Consider the following 25,044-nt stretch of genomic DNA (forward strand, 5'->3'; position numbering starts at 1 on the left):
TTTTGTCTCCCCTTTTCACTAAGCATTTGGGTTGATTCATTAGGACGATTAGACTTGGCAAAAGAAAACGGGTGAGGTGTAAAAACGTGTTGAAATAATAATCATTGCAGAAAAGCTCTGGCAGCTCTCTCTGTAGGATGCGTGTGCCATCAGGGAAAGAAACACGTCACTTACACCCATGATTCGCTGCACTGAACCCAAAAGAAGCGGGAGGAAGCAAAGATCTGTCTGATGGCCCTGAGCAAAAAAAAACCTCCAGTTGCTTCATCTTAAAACTCCTACCTTTGCATCTAAGCCAAAATACAGAATGTAATTGCAAACGGCTCCAAAGGCCGAAGCCTCCACTGCTAAAGTGATTTTCAAAAGGAAACTGAAAATGGAAAGGGGAACAGAGTGCACTGGGTGAGGGTTGGCCTAACCATTTTAAAGGGTTGTTTTTTTTATTTTTAAAGTAAACACATGATAGGGTAAGACTTCTGTTTTTGGGAGGAATGTCTACCGGCGTTTGGATTTCTGGAGTGTGTGGGGTCCACCGGGGAGCTGATTTGGAGAAGTGTTTACAAACGGTTGGCAACTGTTCTCCTTGGTTTCTGAATGTTCCTGGAGCTTTTATTTTAAAGCAGAGGTTCTTCCATTTTGCTGCTTCTCCCTGTCCCTGTCTCAGGTTCAGGGCCACTTCCACAACCTGCTCACTGGGGTGACAGGCAGCACGCCTGCCTTCCTCTAACAGAACAGAGGCCAGTTATTGGCCCAGCCAGGGACGCCAGAAACCGTTACCTACCGAACACACAGACAGGGCCAAGGAGGGTACATACACTGTTACCGAAAGGACCCCCCGCTAGGTTCGATGGTCCACTGCCTTAGGAAAGAAGTCTCTCAACGCCAGAGATGTGTGAAAAGGAAAGGAAATGTTTATTTAATGCTATATGGGATTAGAATAGTGACCTAATGTCCTTCATTAAAATATCAAAGTCCTTGAGAATACTCACAGACACCACGGTGCTTCCTTCTCCCCCTGCCCTAATTCGGGGTATCGTATCTCAGGAAAAGAAGTAGGCCTCCGCGTTTCAGGCCGCTGGCACCGTCTGGTGGGTTGCCGTCCAGGCAGGATCTCTAATTACTCCAAAGCCATGTGGCACTGGATGTTCACGGCTTACTGGCAAGAGTCCTTTCACCCCTTTTCTTCCAGGCAAAGTCTCTCCTGCTTCCAAGGCCACGCAGCCAAAGGGAGTACCCCAAAGCTGCGTGGTTCTCTTCTACCAGAGATGCAGGGGTCCCTCTCTAGCAAAGCCTCATGGGTCTCTCCACCAAAGCTGTGGGAAGGGACGGTCCCCACTCTGCCAGAAGTGGGTGACTCTCCCATCAATGGCCGCCATGTCTGGGTTTAAATCCCCGCACCAGTCCTCCTCCGCAGCCCCATTTCCGACTCTTCCCACAATTGGCTACACTTGCCAGCACTCCCGTATCCTTCCAGCTTTTCTGGGCTGCCACAGTGAGTCCAGGCAGGTGTGGCCCCATGGCGTGCAGCCAATCATCTCCAAGCTCTCACACAGGTGCCGAAACCAGGGGGGCGTTGCCTCCCAGTTAAGTCTTGGGGAAGTCACTTCTATACCCCTGGGTCAAAGCATGGCCACAGCTATTTAACATATCCATGAAGTCAGTTAAAGGTTATAGACATGTTAAATGACCATCCTAGATGTTAGCTGCAAAGCTGTTGCTATGCAAAACAGCTCTCAATGGCCCTGCCCCACGTGTCCCACCCCCCCAGCTCAGACTGGTGGGGGTGAGGACATCCTATATACATTTTTTCTAGTATTTCCTGGACACCCTGAGTTTTGGACCCCCTCCCCCCCTTGGCTGCGCCCTGTTACATCCCAGCACTGATATTCTGGACTCGTTCATCACAGGACAGGCAGGCACCCCGCTGGCCTCCCCAGCCCACCCCCGGCCGCTGCCGTCAGGAAGAACCACCCTGGCCCAGGGGTAGAAATCTTCAAATCTCACAGCAGCCTGGGGGGTTGCCCAAACGGGCGGAGGGAGGGCGCACATCTATTTTTAATAGCTGAGAACACTGAGCATGTGTAAGTTTCACCTGGTGGTTTCCCTGCGGCCCGTGACTGAGATAATTCAAGGCTTTGACCTTCACACCCTGCTTTTTTCTTTCCACGTCGTCTCGGACATCATGTGTATGACCTTCCTTCTTTTTCTCTTTTTAACCACACTGTTTTAACTCCATTTTAATGGAGAGTGCTTCATTTCCGGGAATGGTTGCTAATTACCCGTCCTTCACGTGCGGTGTAGAAGGTTTACAAACAGGAATAGAAACACATGCTCTCGTTTCTCGGGGTAATACCTTTCACATCCCGCAGTCTACCCTGAGCCAGGCCTGAGCTGGGCCTGGGTCCTGCCCTTGGGCTTCTGGTCACATAATCACCACCGCAGGGTGGGCTGTCATGGTGGGGGACCTCCTAGCCTCAGTGGAGAGGGCGGCCTCGTCAGTCTTAGGAGATGAGTCTTCCTCTAACTCAGTTTCTCTTGATAATTCAAACTGTTGGGGTAGCATCCTTCTCCATGGTGGGTGGCTGCCCTGTGCCCTGTGGGATGGAGAGTACTGTCCCTGACCTCTGCCCACGAGAGACCAGTAGCACCCCACCCCCTGCTGTGACAACCGGAAAATGCCATCGGACATTGCCAAATGTACCCTGGGGGGGCCAGGGCGCAGGCCCAATCTAGGGGCCCCCTTTGCTCACCGCAGGGGCTCAGACTGATTTGGCTTGATAACCAGCACCGACACCTCCCGGGACCCTTCTCCTTGGGACTGGTGCCTGATGGCCAGTTTGGAATTGCGCCCACGTCTGGACCTTCCAGAAGGGTCTTCCCAGAGCAGAGGCCTTGAGTGACTCCCTGGAACTGTGCCTGCTGCACCCCCACTGCAGCGGGAGCCCCCGAAGGCAAGAGCCTCGTTTAATTGTCTCGGCGTCACTGTGTAGGTGACAGTGATGTGTGATGATGGAACCATGACTGGACCTGTTCCCAGGAGGTGCTCTGCCAATGTCTGGGGCTCCTTCCAGAGTCTTCTCGGGGGGGACATGATTGGAGCCCAGCGGGGAGGTGAGATGGGGGTCTCTGTCCTCTCACTGTGCCCACCTGACCAGGGGTGGCTGTCTAGATGGGCTGTGAAGAGGGAAACTGCTCAGGCGACAGAAAATACCAACGAACCAGTAGAAATATATGCAACTCTGCGGGAAGGCACCTGACAGTGAAGAAAAGCTTCCTGATCACATAATGTTTTCTTTTTTCCCCACCAGAACAAGACGGCTTTCTGCTTGGCCATGACCGTGAGCCCACGCCTCAGACCTCCCCTCGGGCAGCAGTGGCCGTGACCGCAGCCAGCACTGACTTGGGAGAGCAGCCACCCCAAGGGCTGATGGCTGGCATGTCGCAGCGACCGCCCAGCATGTACTGGTGTGTGGGGCCGGAGGGATCAGCCGTGTGTCCGGAGCACGCCATGGACACGCATAATGGTAAGGGCAGGGCCGGGCCAGCCTGCCCGGCCCGACCCACGCGGAGCCGGGGCCGCACAAGGACAAGGGGGTTTCAGTGGAAGGGTCTAAAGTTCCAATTAGGTGGTGATGTGTTTTATTATGAAATATATCTTGGCATTCTCACCTAAATTCTGCAAATCCAGGGGCTGTCCACTTAAGAGTCAGATCAACCTTTCGTGTTGGTGAAAGATATTGTTTTAAAGGAGAGGCGATTCGACTTCGTTTTGTCGTCATAAAAAGAATTCATGCTTGTGAAAGAAAAACTGGAATAAAAGGAAGTAGGAAGCGAAGTCACCCAGGGTCCCACCGCCCCCAACACAGGGACAAGTGAGCTTCTTTGTGTCTTCTCATCGGCTTCTCCGGCCGTCACAGAAGCTGTTCTCCCTTCAGTTGTTCATACCCTGCTGTTTTCTCCCGACCTTGCGTCAGTTGCCTGACTCGAGGATCAACCGAAACACCCTTTGAGAGCACAGCGCTCTGGAAAACGATGAACCTAATCCTCACCCTCCTGACGGACGTTTGGGGATCATCGGGTTGCTTCTAGGGGCTCCGTGTTGCCAAAAGAGCAAGCATTTCCATCTTTTTGAGGTTATGTCCAGAAAAGAGATTTACAGAAGTGGGATTCAGGTTTGAACATTTTTTAAAGGTTTTATTTATTTATTTATTTATAGAGGGAGGGGAAAGGCAGGAGAAAGAGAGGGAGAGAAACAGCGATGTGTGGTTGTCTCTCATGCGCCCCCTACCAGGGACCTGGCCCGCAACCCAGGCATGTGCCCTGACTGGGAATCGAACTGGTGACCCCTTGGTTCGCAGCCTGTGCTCAATCCACTGAGCTACACCAGCCAGGGCTGAGTCTGAACATCTTTAAGCCTCTTACCATGTATTGCCAGCTTTCTCTACTTGAGTTGCACCACTTTTCACATCAGTAGGACGTCACCGATATTGTTGCAAACAATAAATATATGTTAAATCCTCAGTACAGGCCAGGCACTGGGTTCAGGGCCTTATGAAATAATCTCATTTAATCCTCACAACATCCTGTGGAAATGGCACTTCTAGTCCCTTTTTATAGCTGAGGTCTAGAAGCTTGGTCAAGGTCAACAACTTGTAAATGACAGAACTGTAGTAAAACTCTGCCTGAACCTTGGAACTCTCTCATCCCTAAAGTCAAGGTCATCCTGCAGGGTTTGAGAGGGTCCCTGTGTTGGATTTGAGAGGGTCCCTGTGTTGGATTTGAGAGGGTCCCTGTGTTGGATTTGAGAAGGACCCTGTGTTGGATTTGGGAGGGTCCATGTGTTTGTACTCTCAGTGGTATTAGCCATTCAACATTGTACCTGGCTCGGCAAACATTTAGCTCAATTGCTTGCGTGTTTTTTCTCCATTGAGAATACCCAAGGGCTACCCAGGGTGATGATTCTGGAAGATTTCTTTGTACGTAAGTCAGACTATGAAATGGGAAAAGAATTTGCTTCTTGACTCGCCTGGCACTCAATGTTCTCAGAGTATTTGATTTGCGTCTTTTGAAAACTTATTTTTCTTCTTTTTCTCAGTTGCTTATTAGAAAGGTCTTACTTGATTAGCCTGAGAGCAAACCGCCGTGTGCAGTCAAATGCTACACCCGTTTTGGGGGTAGCACCCTCACCTTTCCAGGGCACCCACAGCTTCATTGTCCCACCTGCCTCTCCTCCTACAAGTCCTGCGGAAGGAGGGTCGGGGCAGGGGTGTTGGGGCCCTTTGGGCTTTGCCGTATGGCTGACTCTGTCATCTGAAAAAGCCCCTTCCTGGTCTCAATGACTGCGTCTCCATCCTGGTCCCCGGACTCACTGGGGAGCATTGAAACGGCCAATACCAGCCACCACCTAGACCCACGGGATCAGCATGGGGGGGGAGGGGGGAAGGGTCGGCATGGGTGCCTCCTAAAAGCTCTCCTCCCAGTCACGATTCTGCTGTGCCCCTGTGGGTGAGACTCAGCTGGTCTGCATGGTTTGCACGCTATAAAGCAACTCAGACTGTGGTGTGTATGCAGAGTCCGGGGCCCCAAGAGTCTGCATATTTAACAGGCTCCTCACTTGTGCCGAGATTGTGGCCCACCAACCCCCATGGGGGGGTGGCCAGGGACCCCCATGGATTCCCACAGGTCCCGGGGAGCTGGGCTGATGGGCCCTGGGCAGACCCGGAACCAGCCCAGCCTCTGGGCTTAATGCGGACAAGCCCCGCCCCCCACCCCGCCCCTGTTCTGGTCCCTTGGAAATCTGTGTCTGAACCTTACCCTGCTCGCATAAAGAGTAGGATCCTTCACCAGGTTGGAAGGAACAGGCTCCAGAAGGCCTTGCTGCCCCAGGGTCTCTTTCCCGGTTAAATCTCAGGACTCCCACCCTGCGTTCCAAATGCGCCTCCGGGACACATGCAAGGGTAAGGCAGCCGATGGGAAGCGATGCAGCCACGGTCCTAGACACTGTTCTGGGTGCTGGGGGTGGGTGCTGGCAGGAGAGGTGACGTCTTATGAACCCTGACTCGAGGGAGGGGCCTAACCCACAGACCACAGAGCTGAATGAGATCAGAGGAAAGGGGCCTGAAATGCACCGGAAAATTCTGTCTTGTGGCTTCTTCGCCTTACGGAGATTAGTCTCTATTAAGGAATGGCAGTGATAACTGAACCTGCCTGCTGACTTCTGAGAGGAAGGTACAAATTGATGCTCGTGCCCCCAGTGTTGGAAGGTCCCACAGGGGAAAGCAGGGGACCCGTGTCCTGGGCCCCCCCCCCCCCAGGGAGGAAACCCAGCAACCCCGCCTGGGGACAGCAACAGGCTGCTCTCTTGGTGGCCTCATGGCCTCCCGCAGCCACCGTGGAACCGCGCTGAGAGTGATGAAAACCTGAGGGCCGAGGGGGACCCACCCCTGGTCGCCTGCCCCTCCGGGGGAGGACAGTGTCACCGTCAAAACTTTCTCGGGTACCGGGAAGCCTGCGTCCATTTCCAATGGCTCTGGGTTAAACAGCCTGTGTGAGCTGCCTGTTGGCTAACGGGGTGGGCACTTCTCCCGCTGTCTGTTCAGAGCCCACACAGGGCACTGGTGGTATTGATCGGGCCGCCCTCACTTCCTAGTCCTGGGTGACCTGGGCCCAGGGGCTCGCCCTCTCTGAACCCTGGCCCAGACAGACACAACCAATCAGCATTCGTTTCTCACCCCCCGGCCAGCGGGCGGCAGGGGCGCTGGGACGCATGCGTGCCGCCCTCCGCAGCTCTGCCCCACGTGACTCCACCTGTACTCCCCGCCCCGCACAGAGGCACACGTGGGGAACGCGGAAACGGCGGTGTGCTGTCTACTCCACGCCTGTGTCTGAGCCAGAGCGATTCACAGGCAGCGCCCCCCGACCCCCACAGGGAGGCCCAGGCTCGGCTGCCTGAATCAGCAGCTGTGAAGAATCCGTTCCCAACATCCCACCCGTCCCAGTAGCAGTTGGTGGGCTTTAATTCATTGCAACAAAATGTGTCTTATTTATGCATTTGTATTTCTTTACTTACGTAGCCAGCTGGGCCCTCTTCTCATGTCAAATCTCTAGCCTGGCCCACTGATCTTAACCTTGACCCCAGAGTTCTGCAGGCCCGACTTCATAAAACATCCCATGCTGAGTATAATTTTCAGGAGACCCCAGTCTGGGGACAGGTCACAGCCAGAGAACAACACGGTCTCGCTGTGGGGATTACAGCCACTGCTGGCTCTTTGCTCGTCTGTGGCATTTATGTTTTCTGCAGCGAGCATTTGTTTGTTCTTGCTGTCGTTTTGGGTTTTTCTGTTTTGTTTTGCTTTGCATTACTCTTGCCACCAGCAGTATGATATTGCGATATGTTTTAAAAAGTGCTGCTTCTTTAAGTGCTGCTGATCTTCCTTCTGTGACTGGAATCCAACCAGCCCACCTCAGTGGGCATCCCAAGTCAAAAAGGTTCAATGGGTCTCTTTCCCCTAATCCCTTTCTGGAACAAACTGGGAATACTTGATTTAATGAGCCTGGAGCTGGGCCTGGGACAGGGGTGTCCAACCGGTGGCCTTCGGGCCACATGTGGCCCAGCACAAAATCAGAAATTCACTTAAAATATGATGAGATTGTGGGAGGTTACATGTTGCAATGTACTTAATATGTGGCCCAAAACAACTCTTCTTCCGCTGTGGCCCAGAGACACCAGAAGGTGGGCCACCCCTGTACTCTCTGGGCTTGGTCCCCCCCAGTGAAGCTGGGGTCACAGGTCACAGCAAAGCTGGGGGGAACCCTGCTCCCCCACCCCCCAATCCAGTCACTGGTCTCAGCCCAGGGAAGCCTAGACCAGACCTGACTCCCAGCTCTGCCCAAGGAGAAAGCTGACATGCTTTGGAAATGATGAAGTTCTTAATAATACTTCCAGGTAGAGTTTGGAAAAAGAGCTCAACTCTAGTAAAGCCCACTTCTACTTTTGGGCTTTGGGAATGGGTGTGTGTGTGTACAAATGTGTTTTTTCCCACACGGCTACCTGTGTTGACTGGCATGATTCACCCGGCGTTTGTTTAGAATGTCCATCCTCTCGAAGGCCACGGGCAGGCGACTGCCTGGCCTGCCCTCCGCCCTGTGGTACCAGGTGATCCGCGGGTGCCTGACCTGTGTTTGTGCTGCACGGTAGTGACCCAGGAAGGAATGTCGCAAGCCTCTGACCACCCTGGGCCAGCGCCGCAGGGCAATCTGTTTTGACAAACAAACCATTAGACATTCTTGCCTCTTCGGACGCTGGTCAGAGTGGAAAAACCTGTCCAGCCAGCTGAGGTGAGGCTCCCTGGAAAGTAGAGAAGTGAGGAAACTTCTGGATCTTTCAGGCCTTGGTGAGGAGCCTCTTCTGGGCGTGGAGGGGGAGGGGCGGGGCTCGGAGAGACACACCCCCACCTCCCCGAGAGGGTTCACAGCTTGGGCAGGCCCATCCCCCAGAGCATTTTCCTCCAGCAGACCCAGCATGGACCAGAGGAGGGGAAGGAACATTCCAGAAGGTCTCCAAATCCCAGGTTTTTACATGGCTACTTTCAATGTCTTCTTCTTCTTCTTCTTCTTCTTCTTCTTCTTCTTCTTCTTCTTCTTCTTCTTCTTCTTCTTTTTTGCCTTTTGTGTCTTCAAATCGGTGTTCAAAATCACTTCTGACTCTCAGAGCCCAGTGGTTTTCTGAGCTGGGGCCTCTTCTTGCCTTCTAGAAATAGAAGTGGGAAATTGGCCGAATGGGAAGTGGCCCTCGGGCTGTAAGAAATCCTGCAGGGGACGTGAACACGTCAATGGGTCCCTTTTGCATGTAGCTGCCGGCACACGTCCTTAACCTGTTCCTGAGGCCGGCATCCTGTTCGCCTGTTCGTGCCTGCTGGGCTATGTCCGCACTTGTGAACGGGGTGCCCTCCGCTGGCCTGGCCAGACCATAAGGAGTCCTTATGGAGCGGGTGATGGGGAGGGAGGCTGAGAAGGGGCTGAGGGGTGGGAGAAAGGGCTGTGCACACCCATTCATGGGGGCTGCAGTTAAGAGCACTGTGTTTCAATGCCTGCAAAGATGTGGCCAACTGTGGGTGCTCTCGGCTTACGTGACTTGTCGTTTTAAAGATTTTATTTATTTAGTTTTCGAGAGAGGGCAAAAGAAGGAGAAAGAGAGGGAGAGAAACCTGGCTGTGAGAGAGAAACACCAATTGTTTGCCTCTTATATGTGCCTGGACTAGGGACTGGATCTACAACCCAGGCATGTGCCCCAACCAGGAATCAAACCAGTGACTTCTCACTTTTGGGGATGACACCCAGCCAACTGAGCCACACTGGTCAGGACTCAATGGGACTTTTAACATGAACCTTAATCTGAGACTTAGATCCTCTCCTGATTATTTGCTTATGGACATGCTTGATTACCTCCAGCCACAGGGAGCTGACCACCTCTCAAACAGCACCAGCCTTTCTATGGGAAACTCCATGAGGAAGCCTAGGCTGCAGCAGGAACGGGTCCTGCTCTCTCTGAGTCTAGCTCCTAGGTCGCTCGACATCCCCTCACCCTTTCCTGGACATAACTAAAAACAGGTGCCTTGCCCTCCAAACTGTGGAGTATGAATTTCACTCCCATTTCCAGGAACCCTAGTGAATGAAAATAGGGACTTCCAGAATTCTTCAGAAGCCCCAGTTATGGTCCTTTTACCATCCTGGCCGCCCCTGTGTCCAGTTTGTCCAGGTTCCATTTAGCTATCTTGTTAATTACTCGTGACATTTGTTATAAAGACAAGAGAAGAAAGCAAAAACAGAAGCATGTCTCTTAAGCCATAGAATCCTCCTGAGCTCATACCTCTGAGGTTACAGAAGGGATCACACATGCGTAAGGCACTATATTTTCCACTGTAAAGAACTGTTTGGGGTCCTGGCTGATGTGGCTCACTGGATTGAGCACCAGCCTGGGAACCAAAGAGTCACTGGTTCAATCCCCAGTCAGGGCACATGTCTGGGTTGCAGGCCAGGTCCCCACTAGGGGGCATACGAAAGGCAACCACACATGGATGTTTCTCTCTCTCTCTTTCCCCTTTCTAAAAATAAATAAATAAAATCCTTAAAAAAAAAAAAAAAAGACTGGGATTACACTCCATCTTGCTAATTCTTGCCAGGGCTGTATCTGGCAGCTTCTAGGTCACCCACCATCCATCATCTGGTGCCCAGCGCACAGCGCCAGGTGTTGGTTTCAATTCATCTACCTGGTCATTCCCAGAGAACCAAGAAGGAAAAGAACTTGATTTTGACGCTGCACAGGTATCAGAGACTTCAGGAGATTTCAAGTCGTTGAAAAGTCGTAGTCCATTATTTTGAATGTAGACCCAGGTAATGATGCACAGGGGCAGTTAGAGTTTGAATACAGGAGGAAAAGAATGAGACTCTTACAGTTCCTTGCAGTAGCGCATTTTGGACCTGTGACAGCCTAGTGGGCTCTCAGAGATGGTGGGGGGGGACCTCAGGGCGGTCCCCTCAGGCTGTTCCGCCCACACCCCAGCTCTGAACAGCAACAGGCCCCAGTGGGCAGTTGCTCATTTCTCTGCCAACATCGCAGGCACGTCTGGGTTCAAAAGCAAAGAGCAAGCTAATAGGCCTGGCCCCGTTGCTCTGTTAGTTGGAGCATCACCCAGGCACCGAAAGTCTGAGGGTCTGTTTCCGGGTCAGGGCACGTACCTAGGTTGTGGGTTTGGTTCCCAGGTGGGGTGCTGTGGGAGGCAACCACTCTATGTTTCTTTCCCACATGCATCCTTCTCTCTCTCTGCCTTCCTCTCCCTCTAAAATCAATAAACATACCCTCAGGCGAGGATTTAGAAAAAAATTATCCAAGTAATAACACCCGTTAAAGAAGCAGGGGCTGCAGAACCACAAGGCAAAGCCCCCGGCCCCAAAGGGGTCTATCTGTCTTTTCTGTTTCCGGTTCTAATTATTCAGGTCACTGCCCTTTCTCCACATAATGAACACGCCTGAAAACCTCCCTCCCTCCACCCAGGGAGACAGGGTCTGTCGCCTGCCTGTCACGGTAAAGGGCAATGTCCCTCACTTTGTGCCTCTCCCTGTTCCTCCCTCCACGTTGAGTTCTGTCAGTGTTCTCCCCTCTCCACGTGGCAGGGGCAGTGACAAGGAGCGATGGGTTCCCAGCGCTGTGAGTTGGCCTGGGGACTTGGTATCTCGTGCGTGCAGCCCGGAGGTGAGCACCTCCTCCCTTCTTTCACTTCCATGCCTGTCCCGTCGCTGACTCAGCTCTTGGCTTGGAGCCCTGGTTTATCCGGGGGCACTTTCTGAAGATGACGGCTGAGAAAGGGACACGAAAGAGGCCGGGCGGGCGTGTCTGAGAGCACATTCACTTTGCTGCCCCTGCAACCCCCACCGGAAATCAGCCACCTTCAGAACTCTGCTCCTCCCATGCGCTTGGATTCTCCTGGCTTGGTGGGCGCCTGGTTTCCCTCTGGAAGCTGTTAGAATCCTCCCTCGTATGCTCGGTCTTCTGTAGCGTCCTAACGGAGGACTGGGTAAGAGTCTTCATTCACGCTGCAGATCCTCTGGGGGAAGCCAAAGCTGTTATTCCCCTGTCAGGCCTTTGAAGGGTCCTTGTATTTGCTTCGATAGGATTTTCTCCTCTGCTTTTTCACTTTTTTGTTTTGTTGGTTTCTCTGTTAGTTAAGATGCCGGTGGCTTGTCTTTTCTGTCATATTTTCCCGCTCTTCTTTCTTCTCCTAAAGTTGGACAGATGTCCCGGACTTCACCTCCCATTGAATGTTGGAGCTTGTCCTTCATTTTCCATTTTTAAAAGCTCGTTCCGGTTCCCAGAATTCTGTCCCCACGTTAGGCACATTCAGCGTCAACTTGATTCTTCTGAGGATTCTAATCGGCACTTTTTAAATTTTGACATCATTCTTATGATCGTCTCTGTTAATTTTAAAATGTATTTCTTAGTATCAAGTTCATTGATTAAAATCAACATGTTTACTATGAATTCCAGATGAACTAATAATTGCATGGTTCAAAGCATTCTTCAGAAAATTTGCCACCGGTTGACTCTGTAAGCAGAGCATGTTCATAAGGTTCATGGGAAGCAATTTCCTATGATGCTAAGAGAAATCAGCAAAATGCTGACAGAAAAATATTTTTTCATTGGCACTTAGGTGCTGTTTTTAAGATTTTATTTATTTGTTTTTAGAGAGAGGGGAAGAGAAGGAGAGAGAGGGAGAGAAACAGCAATGTGTGGTTGCCTCTCACATCCCCCCCAGCCCCCCACACTTGGGACCTGGCCCACAACCCAGGCACGTGCCCTGGAATCGAACCGGTGACCTTTTGGTTCACAGCCCGCACTCAATCCACTGAGCTATACCAGCCAGGGCCACTACACTTCTTTTTTCTTTTAATTTAATTTTTATTGATGAGAGAGAGAGAGAAGCATTAATTTATTGTCCCACTTATTGATGCATTCACTGGTCATTTCTTGTATGTGCCCTGACCCAGGATCAAACCCACAACCTTGGCACATAGAACGACGCTCCAACCAGCTGAGCTCCTCCGCCAGGGCCTATGTACATTTCTTCTAAGGCCTGGCTTTGTATCCATCTTTGTTAATTCAGTATTATTACTTCAACAACAATCAAGCTTCTCTTTATGGGACTCGCTGGTCCAGATTCTGAGGACACAGTCGGCTCTGCCATGGCCTCTGCTCCCGTGGGGACTGTAATTCCAGCAGGAACCACCGGCGGGGAAAAACAGAGGCAACAGCAGGACCGATGTCCCGGGAAGCTAGCCTCATGGAAAGGTGATGTGCTCAGGAGGCACCGCATGGCTGTTTTTAATTACGTATTGGGCAAGACCTCTTTGAGGAAGTTAACATTGTCTCTCGCATCGGTTTGGTTGACCAGAAGGAAGGAGCTGTGGGAGGCTGGGAAGTTTCCAAACACACTGAAGACAGCAGAGAAGCTCAGCCCTCCTTCCTGTGCTCCCCCCATGGTGTGTCAGAGCCTGTGACGACCGCATCCCTGGGGAGCCGGAAGAACGTCCCTGCGATGCTCACAGACAAGGGAAGCATGGCCAGCGCAGGCACGCTCCGCTGTCAGGAAGTGAAAGGGGCCCCCAAGAAAATCAGCGTTGGGGAGGGAGGTGCGAAGGGCGCCATTTTGACCAGAAGTTGGGGTGGGTGTCCAGGGACGGGTGGCAAGTGAGCACACTCAGGTGAATGGAGTGAAAGCACCAGTCCCCTGCAGAGCTGGGATGTGGCAGCCTCCCAAGGGCACTGGCGAGTGCAAAAGCTATGGAGCGGGGTGAGCTGGGGATGCTCGAGGCACAGGCTGCTGGAAGCACTGCGTGGAGCTGGAGAGGCGGCCTTCGTGCAGGCCAGGGCCGGGCTCGGGTCTTATTCCTAGAGTGCTGGCAGACCTAAGACCTAAGGTGGGAGGTCCGATTACGGGAGCTGGGAGAGAAGGCTCGGTGTCACCCAGGATAGTGTCGCAGGAAAGGAAGACCAGAACGGCCTGAGAATCTGTTTTTTAGGGAAAGCCATCAGGACTTATTGAGGTATTTGTTATTACACAACAAACCACCCCAGAACTCACTGGCTTAAAACAACCATAAAATTTGCCCGAGCTGGTGTAGTTCTGTTGGTTGCAGCATTGTCCTGTACACCAAAAGGTTGCAGGTTCGATTCCCAGTCAGGGCATGTGCAGGAAGCAACCAATCAATGTTTTTTTTTTCTCTCTCTCTCTCTCTCTCTGTTTCCCTTACTCTGTCTCTAAAAATCAAATGGCAATTGGAAAAAAACAAACAATAAAGTTCACAATTTCCCAGGATTCTGTGGGCCAGACATTGGCAGGGCTCAGCTGGGTGGTTCTTCTGGTATTGTTCTCAAGTTCAGTGCCTCAGTGTCTCTCCCTCCACGTGACTTCTCTCTGCCCATGAGCTTTCTCGCCCTACAAATGTCTAGCCTGAGCCTCCCTGTGGGGCAGCAGTTGATTTGCCAGAGTTCAGAAGCAGAAACTCCCAGGCCTTAAGGAAGGCTTGGGTCTGGAGCTGTTTCTTCATCACTCCCGCTGCCTGCTATTGGTCAAAACAGGTCCAAAGGCAGGACCAGGATAGATTCCACCTCCCACAAGGAGGAGGAGCAAAAAATTGGTGGCCATCTTTAATACACCGCATGGATGAGCCGTGACGAGTAAGACAAAGGAATCAAAAATGTCCTGCTTCTGAGATTTAACCAATGTTAATATTTGGCCATCTTTACTTTAAAAAATAGTTGAAGAAGTAAAAATGACAAGGGTAGTGAGAGCCCTCTCCTTAAGTCCTGCTGTCCATCAGCCCCCCAAAGGCGGTGATTATTTTCAAGTTAGTGTGACCCCTTTGCTGAGTTTCGTGCCATTGCTAAATATGTGTGTCCTCAGAAATGCGTCATATTGCTTCCATCCTGTGAGGCTGGTCCTCTCTGGGCTGCCACCTGGTATACAAGGGGTCGGCATAACTTCTACAACATCGCCCACTGTGGTTAAGGAACAGGCTTCATTGAAGGAAAGGACATCACAAAGCTGGGGTCTACCAGATGGATGGCATGCGGTCCCCACTCTGCCACTGAACAGGGAGGCATGGCAGGGTTTATGCTGGGCAGCAGTAGGTTCCGGTCCAGAGAAGTGTCTAGCATGGGTCTCGGCTCCCAAAGGGCTGGCCTGGCAATGGCCATGGGTGGGTGCTGGCTGCCGTTGTGGGACAACTTGGGGCTGTGGATGTTGTCATCCCCCGGTCACTAGACCCTGGAAACTGAGCTTGGGTGCCACCCCTTCAGCTGGGAGAGGGGGACCCCATCAGCTGGCTCAATGTCTGCCTTGGAGGGGTAACAACAGTAGCATGTTTTGGCAATTCTGTGCCTTTCGGGACAGTTTCCACACTTAAAGAAGTGTTTTCATACTGGACCATTTTTTTGTAACTTAACTTTTCAAGCAATGTAAAGTTTGTTCAGTATAAGAGATATACAGTTGACCCTTGAATGATACAGGGGTAAAGAGTACCAACCATCCCCCCCGATGGTTGAAAATCCATATAAAACTTTTGACTCCCCCCAAATTGAACTGCTAATAGCCTACTTCTAACTGGAAGTCTTACAGGTCACATCAAGAGTCAGTTAACACCTGTTTTGTAGGTTATACATACCATATACTGTTTTCTTACAATAAGTAAGCCAGAGGAAAGAACATGTTACTATGAAAATCCTAAGGAAGAAGAAATACAGCATTTTTTTAAAAAAATCCACATGTAAGTGGACCCCCCAATTCAAACTTATGCTTTTCAAGGGTCAGCTGTATTTTCTGAGAAGCCAGATAAAACCTTTGCCTATAAAACCAGCTAGGCCTGGTGCTTTTGTTATGGATAGCTGTTTTTTTTTAACTATGGATTACATTTTTGAAGGTTATAGGTTTATTTAAATTTTCCATTTTTTTCTTGAGTCACCCATTTAATCTAGATTTTCAAATGTATTTACATAAAGCTCATAACGGCTTTAAAATTTAAAAATTAAAATTTTAGGCTCGTTTATTCATTATTCATAGGTAAGCCATATATTTGATATAAAACTCGAAAGTACAAAAGAAAATACCATGAAAAGCGCTCTCTGCCACCTTCCTCCCCAGTCTTCCTGTTCCCCTCACTTCTGAAGAACCAGAAAAAAAGAGTGAGTTCCCTTTCTCTCTTTTCCCCCCCAAAATCCGTTTCTTGGGCCTGGATTCAAGATGGCTTTTTTAACATAAATTTTTTCTTTCTAAGTTTTGATCCAGAAACTTTATTTTCAGTTGTTTTTAAATATTTTTTCAATTACAGTTGACATTCAATATTATATTAGTTTCAAGTGTACGACAGCATGATTAGAGATTTATATAATTTACAAAGCGTCACTCCAGTAAGTCTGGCACACAGTTATCACAATATTATAGACTATATTCTCTGAGCTATAGTTCACACCCCTGTGACTATTTTTATAACTGGCAATTTCTACTTTTTTAAAAACAGGTTTTTTATTTATTATTATTATTATTATTATTTTTTTAATCCTTACCTGAGGGCATGCCTAATGATTTTAGAGAAAGGGGAAAGGGGAGAGAAAGAGAGAGACATTGATGTGAGGCAGAAACTTGGATTGGTTGCAACTTCTTGAAGTGCATCTTCTCATTCCTAGGAGTGCTTCTTTTTTCAACTTAATTCATTTTCCTTAGTTATTTGAGTATATAGCTCTGGAATTGTTCTTAGACACATTAGGAAGAGCTTCAAGCATCATCTTCCATGTCTCTTAATTTTTTTTTTAGATTTTTTTTCTTTAATTCTCACCCAAGGACATGCTTACTGATTTTTAGAGAGGGGGGAAGGAAGAGATGGAGAGAAACATCGGTGTGAGAGAGAAACATCCATTGGTTGCCTCTTGTATGCGCCCCAACCGGCGACCAAACCTGCAAACCAGGCCTGTGCCGTGGTGGGGAATCAAACTATTGACCTTTTGGTTTATGGGATGACACCCAACCAACCAAGTCACACAGGCCAGGGCTGTCTCTTCATTTTCCATCTGCCACTTTCAGCCTCCTTGTGTGTTCCTGCAGCTCCCTCCGCTTGGTCTTCCAGATTACCGATTTGCCCTCCAGCCCTATTGATTCTGCTGGGCCGCCTCCCCTCCGCTGCATTTATGGATCAATTCTTCTAGTTTTAATTTCCAAGCTTTTCAGTCAATTCTTGCTTATGGATGCTGTGTCCTCCTGCATCTCTCCAAGAGACGTTTGTTCGGGGGGGGTCTTGTTCTTGCTTTACTAACACCAGCTCTGGGTGGAGATGGGCCCACGGCCTGGGAACTGGCTCAGGAAGCGCAGACACCGCCTCCATTTTTTCCTCTTGGATGAAGGTGTTGGTCGCTGAAATCAAACGTAAACACAAAACCAGAGAGCCCAATGTTTGCCTGCTCTCCCTTATTTCAGTGACTGGGTTCTTCGGGTAGGCTACTCCCTCCTCCCAAGCAGTAATGTCAGGGTGCAGCAAGAAATGCAGGCTCTCGGGTCAGATAAGACCCTGCCTGCCTTACACACCAGCTCTGCGGCTGTTGACTACTCACTTCCCCTTGGGGACTCTGAGGCCACATCTTCTCCTGCCCTGGATGGGCAACACACTTTCAATGATCCTGGGTCCTTAGCTCCCCTAAGCAGCAGATTTGGTTGAGTTTTATGTATGTTCTGTGAAGTGGAGGGGAGTGGAGGGGAGGGGAGGAGGGGGTCTCTTCCTGCTGAGCCATTGCTGGCCCTTCTCGCTGGCTCGGTTGGTGAAGTTGGGTGTTTCTCCTTTACGGTATTCATCTTCCTCAGAAGTCAGTGGGTATGTGGTTGCATGTTGATTTCAGTGTTGGGATTCCCCGTGGCTGTCTGGGAACACGGCTCTTCGGTCACCACAGCCTGCAGAGAGGGGGGTGGGGGGACTGCAGTGGGCCGCCCTGGGGGTGCACCTGGAGTATTTCTTCTGGGTGGGGGGGCTCCACAGGCCTCCTGGGTATCACCCATCACCTGAGGTTTCACTCTGCCTCTCTAGCCCACAAGGGGCTGACTCCTCACCCTCTCACTGCCTGGCACAGGCTGCAAAGAGTCTCACTGCGGGTACCCCTCCCTGTAGTCCCCTGCCGGTGGTCTGGGGAGCCCTCCCACTTCCCACATCCCCCCGGGCAACCTCAGAGCACTGCTGCCCGAGCCTGTTCGCAAAATGCTTAGCCGCATGCCAGGCGAGCAAGATATGTAGCTTCTGCATAATTGTCCATTTCTTTTTTCCTGTTGGGCAAGTCAGTTACATGACCTCACCTGGAGTCCATTTCTGTTGGGGAAAATGATAATAATGTTATGATAGTCCAAACAGGACAGTCTGAAAAATGAGTGTCCTTGGATTTTATTTCGGCTGTAAACCATTGAAAGCATGGAATTTAAAACTTGGCTGGAAGCTCGTGTTCCAGTCTGGTTGTAGCCGAAACGGGATGGCCCCAAATCAAATCACCGAACTGTTGAATTCAAGTTTTAATCAAAAATATTTTTGTTTAAGTGAAAGCTGTTCTTTGCCTTGTCTTCCGAATGCCTCAGGGGTGGTGATGAACAAAATCTGTGTGTCAAGTGGAAGCAAGCTCCTAGTCAAAGCTGACAGTTCTGATATGCGTGCGTGTCTTTTCAAAGCTCGGCCGCGAGCTACGTGTAGGGAGGACAGACAGGTCAGGGGACATCGCGGCAGGAGGGGTGAGTCAGGTTCTGGCGAGAGGCCACTGTGGTGGAGCCCACGCATTCTTGGGATGCCTGTGGCTCCCCAGGAATTGTGGAGCATCTTGCTTTAATAATCCGAAAATCACTTATGAAAACAAAGAGCCGTACTGTTGTCCAGCCAGGGTTTGTGCTCCACTTGAACGATTTTCCGCTGCTCCAGTGGGCATTTCCATACAGGAAGTACAGCCGTGAAGGGGGCAGCCACAGAGCGGCGCGCGTCCAGGCCGGACACACACTGAAAACCCGCCACAGAGGAGCCCAGGAACCCGAGCTGTGGCTCCCATCAGAGATCTGAGAGTTTGGGTCTTAGGTCAAAGGGGCAGGGGGTGTTCTCTTCTCCTTAAGCATTATGATCTTACATGGACATGTATGTGGCGTTTGCCTTTAGCCTTCAGAGGCCATGTGAGAATCACCCACTGGTTTCCCTTCAAGTCCACACACTACACATGTTAACCTCCGACCCCTGACCTTGGCCTTCTTCCATCTTTTCTGCCTGCCTGCCTTCCGGTGTGGAAGGCAGATGGCAGCCCAGTGTGGAGGCAAATCTGCTGGTCATTTTTTATTAGAGTTCTTTTTTATACTACAATCCGCTTACTTTATTTTTCTCAACTTTACATTTTCCTATTTCTTGTATTACTCGTCTCCCCCATCTCTTCTGTGCAATAATTCTTCTTCCCCCCCCTCTCTGTGTTTTTTTCTGTTGTTTCTGTTGTGTTTGTTGTAATCTGCTCTTATTATTGTATTTTAAAAGTGCTGCATTCTAAATGAAAGTTTTGCTGGATAGAGCAATCTTGGTTGTAGGTCTTTAGATTTCATGACTTGGAATATTTCTTTCCAGCCCCTTCTTGCCTGTAAGGTCTCTTTTGAGAAATCTGCTGACAGTCTGATGGGGACTCCTTTGTAGGTGATTGTCCCCTTAGCTCTTGCTGCTTCTAGGATTCTCTCCTTCATTTTAATTTTGGCTAATGTAATTATGATATGCCTTGGTGTGTTTCTTCTTGAGACCAACTTTTTTGGTACTCTCTGGGCTTCTTGGATTTCTTGGAAGTCTATTTCCTTTGCCAGATTGGGGAAATTTTCTTTTATTATTTGTTCAAATAGTTTTTCCACTGGTGGTTGTGTCTTTCCCCCTTCTGGTACCCCTATAATTCGGATATTGGAGCATTTAAAGATGTCCTGGAGGTTCCTAAGACTCTCCTCATTTCTTTGAATTCTTGCTCCTTGACTCTTTTCTGTTTGGCCATTATTTGGTTTCTTCTGGTCCACTCCATTGATTTGAGTCCCAGTTTCCTTTTCATCTCTATGGGTTTCCCTGTGGAATTCCATTCATTTCCCCTTAATTTAGCCTTCATATGTTTCTCTAATTTGTGGCTATAATCAACCAGATCTGTGAGGAACCTGATGACCAGTGTTTTAAACTGTGCGTCTGAGAGTTTTGCTATTTCTTCGTCGCTTAGATTTATCTCTGGGGCTTTGAGGTCTTCCTGCGACATTTTTGGTCTGTTCTGGCCCTTTAAATGTGAGAAGCGGCGGCTTGGACTCCCAGGTCGCTGGGTTGTGACGCTGTATGTGGGGGCGTGGTCAGAGCGGGGAAATGGCGGTGCCCTCTATCGCCGCTGCCGCCCTCTCTCACCGCCGCCGCGGCCGGTCCAACCGCCCACTCCCTCGCTCGCGAGCAATTAGGCAACCGCAGTCAACACGCTGCACCGCCTCCCCACTGTCTCCTCTGCAGTGGCTCACCCGGTGAGTTGCTCGGTCGCTCACTAGGCTCCAATAAGTCAACGTTTTTGTTGTTTGAATTTGAGGGGGGTGGAGCTCTGCCTGAAGGCGTGCAGAGGAAAAGGAGGAGCAAATTGCCCCCTATTGTTTTCCTCGCCAACATTTTAAAACTTTAGGTGTTTAAATATGGTCGCATGGTTGAAAAACCGTAAGTTTTGATCTATAATTCTTCGATTCTTACATCCTTCCAGCATTAGTATATATAACATATCTGTGTAAAACAAGTATAGGTTCTTATGTTCTCCTCTTTTATATAAAATGTGCCTGATAATGCACACAGTTCGGTCCTTGTCAATTTCTTTCACACATTTTACATGAAGGCTATTACATCTTCACCATCCTCCTCAGCATCATCAGGACCCCTGTTGCCATCACCATCGTCACCACCACCTTTGCCATCACCATTCTTTTTGACAGCTGCATGGTATTCCACTGTATAACTATACCCTGAGCATTAAGCCATCTCCTCCTAATAGGCATTTGCACTGCCCCTAATATTTTGTTAGCACAAATAATGCTGCCATGTCTTTTCACCTCTAAACAAGCACACCTGTACAGCAAATTTTCGAAGGGATGGCTCACACAACATATGCGTCTAAAAACCCGCCACGTTTGCCAACGCACCCTCCCCCGAGTATTTCCGGTTCGCCGCCGTCTTCCACGATGCCTGTACCTGCCTGTCTCCCCAGCGGCCTGGCAACAGTGCCAGTTACCAAACTTCTGGTGTTTCCTAATTTCAAGTGTAAAAATATGGTGTTTGGGTGTAGTTTTACATGCATTTCTCTTGGGATAAGTGAGGTTCAGCATGTTTTAGCATATGCGAGACTGGCTGTATTTACTTATTTTTAGCTTCCCTTCATAGCCTTTGATTCGCATCCTCTCCTTCGATTTCTCCTTATGGATACCTGGGGCCTCTTCACGTTGGCGCTGTGTCTAGTGGGTGTTAACGCAGAACTCCATGTCCTATCGAGATCCACTCACAAACCCAGAAAACCGAAATTGGAAACTTTGAATGCAATAAGTGGATAATTTTTTTCATTTTGACTTAGTTAGCAAATAAATATAAGTCAAGTATAAGCTATCTTGGGGAAATAGGGATAATCCGAAGCAAATGTTAAACCTTGGACAGAAAGAATATTTGAGTAAAAAAAAAATGACATACCTCTCTCTTCTATGGAAAGACTTAACGTTGTAAATATGTTAATTCTTCAGAAGTGGATTCTGTAATTCAGTGCAGTGGTCACTGAAATACGGACAGATTTCTGGTTGGCCCATGAAAACAGGAGAGTGATTTTTTTTACCCAGAAAAATTAACAGATGAGAATGGCTGGGGAAATTCAAAGGGGAGGCAGTAGGCTGGGAGGAGGGGGGTCTGTTCCATGAGAGTTTATTACAACGCCATGGTAATGGGGGGGGGTTGGCGATTAAACGGGAAGAACAGAGAAGAAAGCAGCAGAACTGAGGGAAAATGGGCTGGAATGCACATCCATTTTGCTTTACTATTTAGAGTTTCAAGTTAGTCCAGAAAAGAAAATGTGTTTGGTAATAGGAAAGAAATAATATATCACTTTTCTCACTTGCAGACCAAAATCCATTTCAGTTGAATCAAATATTTAAACACAAAAGTGACCACCATTAGCCTTGGCTGGTCTAGCTCAGTGGATTGAGCTTGGGCCTGCGAATCAGAGGATCACAGTTCAATTCCCAGTTGGGGCACATGCGTGGGTTGCAGGCCAGTTCCCAGTAGGGGACCCATGAGAGGTGACCATACAGTGATATTTCTCTCCCTCTCTCCTTCCCTTCCCCTCTAAAGATAAATAATTTTTTTAAAAAAATGATCACCATTGAAAGTTTAGGGAAATGTACCCTGGCTGGTGTGGCTCAGTTGGCTGGAGTGTCGTCCTATAACCTAAAGGTTGTGGGTTCGATTTCTGGCCAGGGCACATGCCTAGGTGGTGGGTTCGATCCCCAGTCTGGGTGTATACAATCTCTTGTCCAGGTATGTACGACCCCCCAGTCTGGGCAACTGATCAATGTTTCTCTCTCACATCAATGTTTCTCTCCCTTCTTCTCTCTCTCAAAAAAATAAAGCAATGAAAGAGTGTCCTCAGGTGAGGATAAAAAATCACTTAGGAAAACGAAACATTAAAATAATTTTGAAGTAAGGAAGCATGTTTTTCCTAAGCCCAGCACAGCACCTAGATACCCTAAAAGAGAAAACTGATGAAAGCAACTGCATAACAATCAGAACTATTCTGAGGCAGAGCCTCTGTCGAGTGGCCGACAGCAAGCGGGTGGAAACGATTTCAACATGGACCCAAAAGCACTCACTCTCTTCATCTGCACAGAGCACTTGCGGGTCCATGACAAAAGTAACATTTCACTTTTCTGATGAACTCGAAAAACAGAAATAGGAAGTTGAGTTTATTGAAAAAGATAGAAATGTATGTAAACATAGGAACATATACTAAATAGCATTCGTATTGAAAGAAACATAAACCAAAACCAGTTCTGAGATTTGTCAGTTTGCTTTGCAGGTAGGAAAAAGCCAGAAAGTGTGACCGTTGTTATTACAACTTTTGTTTCATTTTAAAATTATTTTAGTTTGCACTGACGTGGCGTTGATAAGAACGATATGATTGGTGCGACTTTTGGGAAAGCAAATTGGCGATCATCATAAAAGTTAAGGTTTGATAGAGTCTCTGCCCCTTCCGTCACTAGGAATTCAACCAGGTGAGCAGAAACACACACACACACAGGATGTTCAGTGCATCACTGAAGGAAACATAAGAAACTAGAAATGCCCTAAGTGTCCTTCAGTGAGACCACAGAGCCACTCTGAGGAAGGATATCCTGGGTCACCAGCAGCCGCCACTGAACTTTCATATATATATTCTCACCTGAGGACCTTTTTTAAAAAATATTTTATTTATTTATTTTTAGAGAGCAGGAAGGGAGAGAGGGAGAGAAACATCAGTGTGCGGTTGCCTCTCACACGCCCCCTACTGGGGAACCTGGCCTGCAACCCAGGCATGTGCCCTGACTGGGAATCGAACTAGTGACCCTTTGGTTCTCAGGCCCATGTTCAATCCACTGAGCCACAGCCAGGCCTCCCCTGAGGACATTTTTCATTGCTTTTTTTGCTTTTTGGAAAGAGGGGAGGGGACAGAGAAAGAAACATCGATGTGAGGGAGAAATATCGACCAGTACCTCCCATACGCGCCCCAAGCTGGGATGGAACCCACAGCCTAGGCATGTGCCCTGACCAGGAAACAAACTGGCAACCTTTTGATCTTCGGGACGACACTCCAACCGACTGAGCTACACCAGCCAGGGCAACACCGAAGGACTTTTACATGGGAAAAGGAAGTTGTAAAACATCACCATTTGTTAAGAAAGGAGAGGGGGAGAAATGACTATTTGTAAGATTCGGGGAAATCGGAGCCACGCTGTGGCCTGAGCCAGCACTGTGATACATTGTAAGGGAACTCCAGCCTGACCCCCTGAAACAAATTCACAAAGCAGCTTGAATCTTAACTAACGTTTCTTGACAAGGCAACCACAAGGAATGCACTTAAAATACGCAGCCAAGCCTCTGAACTCCTTTGCCCAAATCTTCCCCAGAAGTTGGCCCAAGACAATCTCTGACTTCAATCTCTACTCTCCTACTCTCCAGAGACCCCCGGGAGTTTTTCCCAAAGCCGGCCTGTCTTCCGGTGTGCACATGTCTGTCTGCCTGTCTGTCTGCCTGACCCCGCGTCTGCCCTGCACCAGGAAGGTGAAGTCGGACTCCATCTGGGGCAATAGGAAGATGGAGGGATGAGGAAGGGCATGAGAGTAATCCTTGGCAGAGTGACCCGTGGGCATGGTGGCAGGCGGGAGGGGAGCAGGGCCCTCCCACAAACACACCTCACTTTATGGTCTGGGCCGAGCCCAGCACAGATGCTGCAGTATGCCAGAACAGCCGCTTGGGGCGTAGTTCAGCTCCTCATTTGCCCTGGGCTGAGCCTGTCTTCCCAGCTCTAGAATGGGGTGAGCTGGCCCAGCACACAGGGCCATGGGGACTGGGATGTTCTGTCTCCAGCCCCGGCAGGAGATAGTGGGATATGCCCGGAGAACCACAGAGCGATAGAAGATTACCCCAGAGTAATTAGAGTTACAGTAATGAAGACAGTGTGGTACTGGCATAAAGATCGACACGCAGATCAGCAGAATAGAGCTAAGAGTCTATAAATAAACCCATACATGTATGGTCAGCTAATTTTTTCCAGGGGTGCTAATACAATTCAATGGGAAAATAATCACGCTTTCAACAAATAGTGCTAACACAACTTAATATCCACATGCAAAATAATGAAGTTGGATTCCCACCTACACAATTTAAAAAAACAAAACAAAACCCCAAAATGGATCAGAAACCTAAATGTAAGAGCTAAAGAGCTAAAGTTACAAAACTCTTAGAAGAGAACATAGGATTCAGTCTCCATGACCTTGAATTAAGCAATGGTTTCTTAAATATGATACCAAAACCAGTGACAGGACCTAAAAGACAGGAGTGGCTCAGTGGGTTGGGCGTCATCTTGTACAGCAAAAGGACACTGGTTCAGTTCCCAGCCAGGGCACATGCCTGCGTTGTGAGTTCAGGCCGTGGTCAGGGCATGTACCAGGGGAAAGTGATTGATATTTCTCTATCACATCGATGTTTCCCCCCCCTCTCTTTCTTGCTCCCTTCCCCTCTTTCTAAAAATAAATAAAATGTTTTAAAAAAGCAGTGACAAGAGGAAAAATCGATAAATTGGATTTCATCAAAATGAAAAATGTTGAAGGACATCATCAAGAAGTGAAAAGACAGGTCACAGAATGGGAGAAAAATATTCACAAATTATCTCTCTTGTGGGACAGCTCCATCTGCAGGGCCCCCACGGCCACCACA

The 25,044-nt window shown here is 49.2% G+C and overlaps 1 protein-coding gene across 2 annotated transcripts in view; it reads left to right on the forward strand.

Annotated features, from left to right (window-relative positions):
• LRRK1 (leucine rich repeat kinase 1) overlaps window positions 1-25,044 on the forward strand; it is a 111,012-nt gene that overhangs the window by 2,312 nt on the left and 83,656 nt on the right. For both annotated transcript variants that reach the window (XM_037145915.2, XM_037145916.2), the window contains exon 2: window positions 3,309-3,524. In XM_037145915.2, the coding sequence (XP_037001810.2) occupies window positions 3,428-3,524 (97 nt within the window). In that variant the 5' untranslated portion in view covers window positions 3,309-3,427. The remainder of the gene's footprint in view (window positions 1-3,308; window positions 3,525-25,044) is intronic.

This window comes from Artibeus jamaicensis, unplaced genomic scaffold (assembly GCF_021234435.1).
Source record: "Artibeus jamaicensis isolate MK-2021 breed Jamaican fruit bat unplaced genomic scaffold, CSHL_Jam_final scaffold_612, whole genome shotgun sequence".
In the NCBI taxonomy this organism is placed as follows: Eukaryota; Metazoa; Chordata; class Mammalia; order Chiroptera; family Phyllostomidae; genus Artibeus; species Artibeus jamaicensis.